At 41.3% G+C, this 12414-nt stretch overlaps 1 protein-coding gene across 6 annotated transcripts in view; it reads right to left on the reverse strand.

The window, feature by feature from the left end:
- SAMD12 (sterile alpha motif domain containing 12) overlaps positions 1-12414 on the reverse strand; it is a 446866-nt gene that overhangs the window by 424233 nt on the left and 10219 nt on the right. For 3 of the 6 annotated variants that reach the window (XM_005689134.3, XM_018058373.1, XM_018058374.1), the window contains exon 2: positions 2213-2416. The exons of the other annotated variants lie outside the window; for them this stretch is intronic. In XM_005689134.3, the coding sequence (XP_005689191.1) occupies positions 2213-2416 (204 nt within the window). The remainder of the gene's footprint in view (positions 1-2212; positions 2417-12414) is intronic. 6 annotated transcript variants of the gene reach the window in all.

Raw genomic sequence — 12414 nt, forward strand, 5'->3', positions numbered from 1 at the left:
AATTCATATCACATGCGTCACATCAAACACACTCCTATTCTCACGACTACAAGGGTCTTCAGATGTCAGTGGAGTGGTTTTTGAACTGTGTGTTAGGTAAAGAACTGGGATTTTTATCCTAAGTTCAACAGGGTGCCTCTTGAGGGTTTTAAGCAAGCAAACTGCCATTTCAAATTTTTTCTAAAAAGTTATCCTGTATCTCTGTATGCAACACATTTGGGAGACTCAAAACTAGAATGAGAAACCCTAAGATTAAGGCTCTTGGGTTCTCCAGGTGAGAAGAGATGAAGACCTAAGTTAGGACAAAGGTAGTGAAAATGAGAGGGCATGTGTTTGTAAATTATTTAGATCAGGGGTTGATTAGCTTTTACTGTCAAGGGTCTGGATAGTAAATATTTACAGCTTTGCTAACCAGACAGTGTTGCAATTGCCCAACTCTGCCACAGCAGTACAAAAGTGAATGTTGCTCAGTCATGTCCGACTCTTTGCGACCCAGTGGACTACATAGTCCATGGAATTCTCCAGGCCAGAGTACTGGAGTGGTTAGCTGTTCCCTCCTCCAGGGGATCTTCCCAACTCAGCGATCAAACCCAGGTCCCCTGCATTGCAGGCAGATTTTTTACCAGCTAAATCACCAGGGAAGCCCAAGAATACAGGAGTGGGTAGCCTATCCCTTCTCCAGCAGATCTTCCCAACCCAGGAATCAAACCGGGGTCTCCTGCATCACAGGTGGATTCTTTCCCAGCTGAGCCACCAGGGAAGCTGCAATAAATCCATAAACTAATGAGCATAACTCTGTCCTAGGATGGTCGTTTGCCAGACCCTGACTTAGATAGTAAAATGGGTCAAACCTGGTAACTGACTAGATGTGAAGGAAGAGGAAAAGGAAGAGTCAAGTTGCTGGGTTTCTGCATCTTTATATTCTCAGTGTTTGGTCTCAGGATCATAAACTCATTGAGTCAGAGGAGGAGAGAAACTTATTAAAATTACATGGTTTAACCACCTCATTTTATTGGTTATGATATTGAGGGTAGGTGCCTCTGATGCAGCAACTAGTTAGCAGTGAAGGCAGAGCCAGAATTCCCAACTGGCTTCAGCAGTGCCTCTACTGCACTCAACTGTTCTTTTCCGTGCCTTTTCCAAGGGAAAAGATAAAGGTTTCCCTCTCTGCCTTGAGACCACCATGTTATATGTAATAAAAATTATTGTCTATTTAATAAGCAATGCTAGGCATCTATCATGTGTTCTAGGGCCACTGAGAGACTGCCTCCCATCTGGAAACCTTAAAAATCTTATCTTTGTTTCACACATTTTCCCCAAGCCATTTTTGTGCTTCTGACTTTTTTCTTTTTTAAAGATCTGATACTTTTTTAAAAAAGGGTTGTGAAACATACATCACACTTCTTTGCTCTAAGGATTATTCACTTTCTAATCTGAACAATGTTTTATGTTAAAAGCATATAAAGAATTTATTCAAGCCAAGAACTAAAGCACTGCTTATTCAGCCTCATGACAAGAAAAGAATAAATCACAGACATGTATTATCAGAATATAACCACAGTTGACTCCAATTGAAGACCAAAAAAATCTACTATGAGGCAAGTAAAATGCCTTATGCCTGCTATGCAAAACCAAAAACCATACAAAGAAAAAGCCTAGAAGAAAATAGGCCAAATACTGACCGTGGCTGTCTTTCAAAGTTAGGTCCCTGGATAATATTTTTTTCTTTCTACTTTCCAAAGGGTATATGTAATAAATGTGTAATTATAATTATTTTAAAAGGTTAAATTGACTGGTAAGGAAATGCTTCTATGTTGCATTTTTTTAAATTCTTGAATTTCTAATAGTATCTTTCTCTAGGATAGTAACAGAATATAGCTAATTATGTAAAAAAAAATTTTAAACCTTCAGGCTTGCAACAAACTATGCTTTTAGGTCTTTGTAACTGGATAAATAATTTTTTTAAATAAAGCTTTGTTAACTGGGTAATTTATTTTCCTTCATAGATAGTGAATGATTCTTCTTTATGTAATTCCAGACACCACACTCTCCCCATTATGACCCTGTTTCCCTGTACAGTACCCCTTTTTTTTTTTCCTCTCATCTCCTGACAAACCCAACATGGTTGGCTGACTGAGTCTAAGTTCAAGCTTTTCTGAAAGATTATCTTTAAACATGGACTCACTGCCCTCAGGGGAGAGGTCTTGCTCACCTCCTTCTTCTTTCAGGGAGTCTTGACCTACTGGCGGCTCCCTGAGACTGGGAACCCAGATGTTCAGACAGACGACAAAGGCGTCGCCACAGAGCACGTGGTCATGCCAACAGGCGAGTCCTCTGGGTTCCACAGTTGGCTCTTCCAGAGAGGCCAGCTCAGCATCACCCAGCTCTCCTCCATTTCCACCCCAATGATGAAGAACTGGTGGGAAGACACAGAGGACAAGCGAGGAGAAAAAGCTAGGTCAGAACGGAAAGAGGCAGCTGTGGGAGACCCATGGGGATGTCTCTCTAAGTTCAAAAAGACCCAATCAGCAGAAAGGAGCAGATGGGCAAGTCTCTAGGAAGCAGTCAGCAGAACGTGTGCTTAAATCAAGTTCCAAAATGCCGCCATCTGAACACACAAGGGTCTGCAGGTTCCTAAGAGGAGCAGCTTTGTGATCTGAGCCAGCACTTTTCCACTCACCTTTTCCAGGCTGACTTATAGCTGGCTGCCACTTCAACAACCACCCCTGGTCTCAAATATAAAATACACTTTTACTCCAAGAAGTTCCATAAACAGAACACTCTCTCTTTCAGGGTTGCCTCTATTAATATGTTAGTTTGCCTGACTGCTTTTGTCAAATTTGAGTGATTATATGTACACTAGAGCACTAGGATGGAAGTTACGAAACTTAAGGCTTTCTTCTCACCCCATTGTACACTGTTCGAAGTGCCTGATGTGCTGAGAAAAATATGAATTCAGACAACAATTGTTTTCTGAGCACCTACTATGCACCAGCTATTCTTTTAGGAACTCACACACACACACAGGTTATAATCGTAGTGGAAGAAAATTTCTGGTTAAAAGCATCCTCTTTGGAAATGGGTATTCACAGAAAATCTACGCTTAGATTGCCAACTTTTTTAAAAATAATAAAATATACCTAGATAATGGAAGTTAATTGGTGACAAGGCTTATACTCAGCAATCAGATACTAGAGTTTGAATACTGGGTCTTCTGAGTAATTAACCAGCCCAGCCCAATTAAAAACAAACCAACACCTACAACAACAACAACAAAAAAACCCTAGAAGTCCTGACATAAGATGACCCACTCCCTTGTCCTAAAAAATATTCAGCCAATTCATCTTACAATGAAAACCATGACTGACAGACCCAATTCAAAGAGATCTTCCTAATTTTTAGCATGGGCTATTTAAATATAAGGAAAGCCTAATATCTACAAACATCTGACAATATCCAATCAAAAAAGACCAGAATGAATAGAAAGAAAAGTGCACTGGAAGAAATATAGAGTGAAATAAATTTCAGTTGAAAAAATAAAAATGTTGGCATTAATATCCTCAATAAAATATAAAAAGATTACATCCACAAAACAAGATTAGGATGCTATAAAAACTTCAGAAAACTAAAAAAAAAATCTCTTTGAAAAGTTAAAAATGATAGTAGAAATTATAAGTGCCATAGAAGTTTGAAAGATAAAATTAATCTACCAGAAAACAGAACAAAAAGAACAGAGGCGAGAAAAAGGAAACACAGATTTCAAAAATAAAAACCAGTCCAGGAAATTTATCATCTCAAAAATAGCAGCCAGAGAAATAAAGAACAGAATGAATTGGATAAAAGGAAATCAAATAAATAATTCAAAAAACTTCTCAGAAATGAATGACATGAGTTTCTACTTTGAAAAACCACTAAGTACACAATGCAATGGATAGAAATAGACTCACACCAAAGCATATTCTCATCAAGTTTCTCAGCACTAGAAATAGAAAAGATTTAATAATTTCAAAAAAATGTGTATTTCATACCAATGATCAAGAATGGTGAGGCTTCAGATTTCTCAAAACCAGGACTGGAAACTAGAAAATATTAGAGGCTTCAACATTGGGAGGGAAGGCAATGTTCAACTTATTTTTAAAAGCCTAATCAATTTATCAATTAAATACAAGCACAGAATATATACCTCATCAGATACGAAGTTCTCAAAAGTATGTTTCCCATGTACCTTTTCTCAGGAGGTAACAGGGGGATGGGGTCCATCAGAACGAAGGCGGAAACAAAGTAAGAGATAGATCTAGGGTCCTAGAAGAGGGAATATAACGCCAAGAAAGGCAACCCAAGGAGACTGGCGAAAGGAAACCCAAACACGGCAGCTCTAAAGCAAGTCTAGAGATGGACTTCCTTAAAACCGGCCAGAACTCTTTGGGGAAATTTTTCTTCAATGAGAAGAGATTGACAGAATACCATATGAATGCATGGAGCAGAGCTTTAACAAACAAATTTTTGTTTGGAATTAGTGATAAGTTTATAGGACATTAAGAAAACAATACCTCATTTTAAGCAATTTTTTAAAGGAAATAACTCATTTTGAAATTAAGCTAACAAAACTAATAAAATCCCGTTTATAAAGTGCTTAATATACTTCCTTGCACGTAGTAAGTAGTCAAAGAATTTAGACACTATGATGATGTTCTTAAATATACATACATATACAAGCTTCATTCTGTTTCTTTTACTAAGTAGCCTCATACAGATACTTAACCAAAGCGTGTTTCCTCATATGCAAAGTGGGGATACATATATTGTAGCAGGCATTATAAAAAATGATTATAAGCCACAATCCTTGGTGTATAGTAAACCCTTAATAAATGGCAGAGAATATCTGTCTATATTCACTTATTAAAAAAAAAATGGGCATGACTCACTATCTGAAAATGTAACCCTAATTTACAAGTATCTAACACTTAGAGGGCTTCCCAGGTGACTCAGTGGTAAAGAATCTGCCTTAAATGCAGGAGACGTGGGCTCGATCCCTGGGTTGAGAAGATCCCCTGGAGGATGAAATGGCAACCCACTCCAGTATTCTTGCCTGGAAAATTCCATGGACAGAAGAGCCTGGACTATTTGTCCATGGGATGGCAAACAGCTGGACAAGACTGAGCATTCAGGCAGCACTTGGAGGACACAGTTACGTAGTAGCTGAATATAAAAATAACAGTGATTCTGAATGTTTACATGATCAAAGATTTTAGAACGTTAAGAATAAAGATGGCTGAACATCCTCCATAGGATAAACAAGAATATACCAATGAGACATTAGGGCAGTGGTCCTCAACCTTTTTGGCACCAGGGACTGGTTTTGTGAAAGGCAATTTTTCCACAGACTGGGGTTGGGGGGGATGGTTTCCAGATGATTCAAGTGCATTACATTTATCGTGTCCTTTACTTCTATTATAATTACATCAGCTCAGATCAACAAGCATTAGATCTTGGAGGTTGGGGACCACTACATTAGGGAATAACTAGATAGACAGATTTAGGAGACCAAGATGAAACTTCAGAAGCAAAGGTAGAAAACCTTGTTAAAAGAACATTTTTAAGAATAAAAGGAAATGAAGTGAAGTCACTCAGTCGTGTCCGACTCTTTGCGACCCAATGGACTGTAGCCTACCAGGCTCCTCTGTCCATGGGATTTTCCAGGCAATATTACTAGAGTGGATTGCCATTTCCTTCTCCAGGGGATCTTCCCCACCCAGGGATCGAACCTGGGTCTCCTGCATTGAAGGTAGATTCTTTACCATCTGAGTCACCAGAGAAGACTGAAACACATACACCTTCCATTATAAAACGTATTTTCTATGGTTGTGACCTTGACAATAACCATCAGCAAATTACAGGACTAGCGCTGTGATGATACCTTGAGAAATGTGGACAGTTACATATCTGTTGCCCTGTCAAGAGCTCTAATCATTGTCCTCAGTAGTGCTGCAACTGAAGAGAATGAAACTGAGCATCATGCTTACAGACATTTTTTAAGAACAGAAGGGGGCAGAAGAGAGAAGGCAATGGCAACCCACTCCAGTACTCTTGCCTGGAAAATCCCATGGATGAAGGAACCTGGTAGGCTGCAGTCCATGGTGTCGCTAAGAGTCGGACACGACTGAGCGACTTCACTTTCCTGCATTGGAGAAGGAAATGGCAACCCACTCCAGTGTTCTTGCCTGGAGAAATCCCAGGGACAGTGGAGCCTGGTGGGCTGCCGTCTATGGGGTTGCACAGTCAGACATGAATGAAGCAACAGCAGCAGCAGCAAGGGGGCAGAATAAAATTACACCAGGTACAGTCAATTACCTACATAAAGTCAAGGAAGAAATATAAACTCTCCCAGGGTGATCTACTGGGTGTATCACGGTGGCCTCCTTGTTTAATAGCAACAGAATGGGCACTGAAGTCATCTGAATTGGTGGTTGAATTCTTGATCCATCATTTACCAGCTGGTCACCCTGTTTGTTTAACCTATACTCTGAGCACATCATGAGAAATGCCAAACTGAATGAGTTACAAGCTGGAATCAAGATAGATGGGAAAAACACCAACAACCTCAGATATGCAGATGATTCCACTCTAATGGCAGAAAGCAGAGAGGAACTAAAGAGCCTCTTGCTGAGGCTGAAGGAGAGTGAAAGAGCTAGCTTAAAACTAAGATCATGGCATCTGGTCCCATTCAGTTCAGTTGCTCAGTCGTGTCCAACTCTTTGCAACCCCATGAATTGCAGCATGCCAGGTCTCCCTCTCCATCACCAACTCCTGGAGTTGACTCAAACTCACATCCATCGAGTCTGTGATGCCATCCAGCCATCTCATCCTCTGTCATCCCCTTCTTCTCCTCCTGCCCCCAATCCCTCCCAGCATCAGTCTTTTCCAATGAGTCAACTCTTCGCATGAGGTGGCCAAAGTACTGGAGTTTCAGCTTTAGCATCATTCCTTCCAAAGAACACCCAAGACTGATCTCCTTCAGAATGGACTGGTTGGATCTCCTTGCAGTCCAAGGGACTCTCAAGAGTCTTCTCCAACCTCATGGCAAATAAAAGGGGAGAAGGTGGAAGCAGTGACAGATTTCCTCTTCTTGGGCTCTAAGATCACTGAGGATAGTGACTGCAGCCATGAAATCAGAAGACGATTGCTTCTTGGCAGGAAAGCTATGACAAACCTAGATGGTGTGTTGAAAAGCAGAGATATTAGTCTGCTGAGAAAGGTCTGTAGAGTCAAGGCTATGGTCTTCCCAGTGGTCACATACGGTTGTGAGAGCCAAAGAATTGATGCCTTGGAACTGTGGTGCTGGAGAAGATTCCTGAAAGTCCCTTGGACAGCAAGGAGATCAAAGCAATGAGTCTTGAGGGAAATCAACCCTGAATACTAGTTGGAAGCACTAATGGTGAAGCTGAAGCTCCAGTATTTTGGTCATCTGATGTGAACAGCCAACTTAGTAGAAAAGACCCTGATGCTGGGAAAGATTGAGGGCAGGAGTAGAAGGGGGTGACACTGGATGAGATGGTTGGATGACATCACCAACTCAATGGACATGAGTTTGAGGAAACTCTAGGAGATAGAGAAGGACAGGGCAGCCTGGCATACTGCAGTCCAGGAGGTCACAGAGTCAGACACAACTGGGTGACTGAACAATGCACAACAATGATTTGGGGGAAGTTATTTAATCTGTCTGGGCTTTAATTTTGTTATGTACGAAATGAATATTAACTACCATCTTGTAGGGTTACTGGAACAGTCAGAGGATTTAAGACTACCAGTATGGCCTGGACCCCAATCCATCAGTAAAGTCCTTGTCTATTAACAACCAATAACAGCTATATCAGTATATGTTGGCTGAGCAGCAGTCCCAGCTGCTAATATCAGCAAGTGCCTAATAAATGCTAACTATTCTTATTCTTAGTTTCTTATTCCTGTTTTCATATTTTTTTCTTTCTAGGGTAAATAGGAAAATTTTTCATACCTGAAAAGTGTTTGTTTAAATATTACTTTCATATGACTATTTAGAAGATACAGTTATAGTGAATCAATAAAATACTAGGAGAGAGAAAGAGAAACTTATCACTTGAGCCAAGGATTAGAGGCCTCCAGGGAAGTCCATGACTTCAGGTTCCATTCTGGCTGCCTTCACTCATAATTGAAGAAAATTCTTGCTCCCTTTTAGAGTATCCCACTTCAAAGTAGGCACTGTACCATCCCTTCCAAATCATGGCAGCAAACAGAGGCCATAATAAAAAAGACTTGAGACGCTGGGTTCTAAATCTGAGCTCCGTCACTAATGCGTTATGGGGCCCTGGGCAAGAGGGCCTTCGCATCCTAATTTATGAAACGGGAACAGGAGCACCTGGTCCAGCTGCCAGTAGGTCAGCTGTGGCTCCAATGAGGCTGTACTCAGGAAGGCAAGCCAGAGCAGTAGGATTGCAATGATGAAGGCCTTGGGGTGAGCCCCAGCAAACGTGCTGTGCCAAAGCCAAGCAACTGAATTTCAGTTAAGAAACCCTGGCCAGGCAAAGCAGGTCAGAGGGAGGCAGGAGCTTCGTGGGTTTGTAGAGAGGCACTTAGCAAGCAATAGACGGAACATTAGCTGGGGAAAAGCACTCTCCCTTATCATTAGAATCAGGGACAATGGCCTCAGCACCCTGGAAACCTAAATCTTAAGGCCTTTAAAAGCAGAAAGGAGGCAGGAGATGGAAGGAAATGGAGATGATGTTCCCATCTTGGCAAAACCGAACAGTTGGCCAAGTTTATTTTCAGCACCTTTTCACCTTTTTTCTTTTCACCTTTCTGACATCACTCCTACTTGCTGCTATTTTCCTGAAACCCTGAAACCAGGCTGCAGAATGAGGGTGCCCTTGCGGTACCTGCTGGCTGGCCTCTACACCCAACCCCTGCTCCACAGGCAAGCACCCTCCACCCACCCCCACAAAGCCTAACCTCTCCAGAAGAGGACTCATGTTCTGAAAATTATCCCCTCTCAACATTTGAGAATTCAAAGTCCTCGATTCCATCCTTGTCCTACCTGGAATTAGTTATTACAAAATAAACTCAGGCATGAAATGGTTACTGTCCCACTGACAATGTCAGTGGATGTCCTTAGAGATCATCCTTTAAAAAAACTTCATTGATATAACTGACATAACAGTATATTAGTAGGTGATCATTTAAGTCTCATAATTTAAAAAATTCTGAAGATGATAATGTCTGAATCCAGTATTCCCCAAAGTGTCCTAACTAGGAAACCTGGAATGAACATCTTTTTAAGACTTTCTTTCTTTCTTTTTTTTTTTTATGTGGGCCATTCTTACAGTCTTTATTGAATTTGTTATAATATTGCTTCTGTTTTAGGGTTTGGTTTTTTTGGCTGCGAGGCACGTGGGAGCTTAGCTCCCTGACCAGGAACCAAATCCACACCCCCTGCATTAGACGGTGAAGTCTTATCCACTGGATCACCAGGGAAGTCACAAACATCTTCTGTTTTTAACCAAACTGCAGTTTTACCATGAACTAGTTGAGTGACCACAAGCAAGTCACTTAACATCTCTGCACCTCTTTTGTTATTTGTAAATAGGGATGATGATGGTACCTACCTCACAAGAGTCATGTGAAGGTTAATGAATTAACATGTGATAAGTTGAGAACAGTGCCTATCACAGTACAGGTAGTAATATCTTTAACAGTCATGTGTTTTATTTTATAGTTATAACATTCCTTACCTGTACCAACCACCCTTTCCAGAAAGAACGCCTTCTCCAAGACATAATATATCTAAACTCTTGCTGGTGCTGATGGCCCTTGCTCTAGAGGTTACCCCTTTTATCCTTTGTATCTTCAAAATCTCCCTTTCCACTGGGTCAATTCACACACAAACTAGAAACACTCTCAAATATTTCATAGCTTAAATATATATATATATATATATCTTGCTTTGAACTGCTTCCCACCTACATGAGACCCCCTTGTTTTCCTTCTTCCAACTTTTCACAATATTTACAACTCCCTTGACCTTGATCTCTCCCTTTCCATAATTACCCCCTTTCCTTTCCACTTTCACACTTCTTTCCATTTCTTGATGATACATTTGAATCAAGAGTAGCTTCCTCAACACCTCCAAAGTATTAGAATGTGGACTTGCTTCCCCATTTCATCAGAATGCTTTAAATTTTTGCCAAACCACTGGGTGCTTCCCAGCACATGTCTTGCTGGCTGTCTTAGTTCATCACGTGATGCTGAGACTCTCCACTCTGAAATGGTACCCCTCCTTCCACTGACTGCTTCTCCCCATCTCCTTCAGCCTCCTCTTCCTCATCCTGTCCCTTAAACTGCTGGTACTGGTGATCCTGCTCAGCACACATGAAATCTCCCTGACTTACCCACCTACTCTCTTGCCTTAGACATGCACATAGAAGGATGTGCAAAGTGAACGTGTGGAAGAAAGACCTTCTAGGTGGGGAGACCAGCATAAACAATATGGTAGGGAGTCAGCACACAGCTGATCCCTGGGCCCCTCAAGTATCAGGGAAGGTTCCTAAGGGAAAGGAGCGGAGATGAGCCTGAAGCAGGAGGGCAGTGACAGTCTGGAAAGGTCGCTGACTGCTAAGGAGTTTGGGCTTGATTTTACTGGCAGTAGAGTGTCCCTGAAGAGTTGGGAGCACTTACGTTGCTGCCCACCCTATAACTACACAATCTCAAATCCTATTCCTCCCCGCCCACCCCCAGCTCTGAAATGTTTCTCACATCTGTTCCTCTGTTCCTTTCTTCCCCCTTATCTTATTACTTTAGCTTCTTTGGTTTTTCAATTTCTCCAGGCTGTGATCAAACTTTCCATAGAAGTTAAGTTTTAAAAAAACAGATGAACAATAAAACAAACAAACAGAAAAACGCCCTTTAAGAACATCTTCTGGGGAGTCAAGGGCAGTGAGAGGCCCTTTGCTGTGGGCATGGCGGCTCCTCTGATTGAAAGCAGAGCCCCCTACACTGCCCACTCTGCCCAAGTCTATATCTTCTTTTTTTTTTTTTAAAGATACATTCACAAACCAAGCCTTGAATCTGAAGCAATCATAAGCCCCATAAAGGAAAGGTTGGTGGCCTTACATTCTTTTATATCACCCAGTGAGTGCTATTCGCAGAGCTGAGTTTATCACCAGTGCACAATGAATTTTTATTATCCAAATAGGAATTCACACTCATTTGTGCTGGGTACATAAGTGAATCTGGAAACCCACAGGGATAAACAGCAGCAACAAAAACCCTAAGACCTCAGGCTCTTACACAGAAGGAAACTAAAGTGCAGAGAGCCGAGATCAAGACAAACATCTCATTAGAGATTTGATCTAAAAACCTGGAAGAGTTTTCCCTACTGTAGAGCCCAAATAAGCAATGTTTTGTTTATTACACTGTTTTATTCTTCCCCTTAAATTATCAACATTTCCAACAAACAGCTAGTAAAGTAGAGCCAAACTACCAAACTGAAACAAAATCAGAAAGCAACACAGGACTGTGAAAAAGCTTCCCTGGTGGCTCAGTTGGTAAAGAATCTGCCTGCAATGCAGGAGGCCTGGGTTCAATTCCTGGGTGGGGAAGATCCCCTGGAGAAGGAACAGCTATCCCCTCCAGTATTCTGGCCTGGAGAATTCCATGGACTACATAGTCCAAAGGGTCGCAAAGAGTCAGACACAACTGAGCGATTTTCAGTCTCACTGGAACATGGCAAAGTTGGCAACAAAGCCCAGTCCCACCACCAATTAGCTGTGTGGCCTTGGAGAAATTTCTTATCTTCTCTGAACCTAAAGTCTCTCACCTATGGGCTGGGAAATCAACTATCTCATTGCATTATGAAAACTAATGTCTGGAGAAGACTCTTGAGAGTCTTTTGGACATCAAGGAGATCAAACCAATAAATCCTAAGGGAAATCAACCCTGAATATTCACTGGAAGGACTGATGCTGAAGCTCCAATACTTTGGTCATCTGATGCAAAGAACTGACTTATTGGGAAAGACCCTGATGCTGGGAAAGATTGAAGGCAGGCGGAGAGGGGAGTGACAGAGGATGAGATGGTTGGATGGCATCACTGACTCAACAGACATGTTGAGCAAACTCAGGAGATGGCAAAGGACAGGAAAGCCTGTGTGCTGCAGTCCATGGGTCGCAGAGTCAGACAAGACTTTGCAACTGAACAACATTGGGAGAGTGGCCATCAAGAGGCTGGCTTAGAGTAACCAGTAGTAACTAATGAAAAGACATTAATCTTTCTGTTTAGTAAACAAATAGTTGTATGCTTTCTATGTGACAGACATAGTTACTGGTACTAGAGATTAATCAGAATATATTTTTAAAAAGTAAAATGGCTGTTCTAAAGAAGATCTAA

Source organism: Capra hircus, chromosome 14 (genome assembly GCF_001704415.2).
Source record: "Capra hircus breed San Clemente chromosome 14, ASM170441v1, whole genome shotgun sequence".
NCBI lineage: Eukaryota > Metazoa > Chordata > Mammalia > Artiodactyla > Bovidae > Capra > Capra hircus.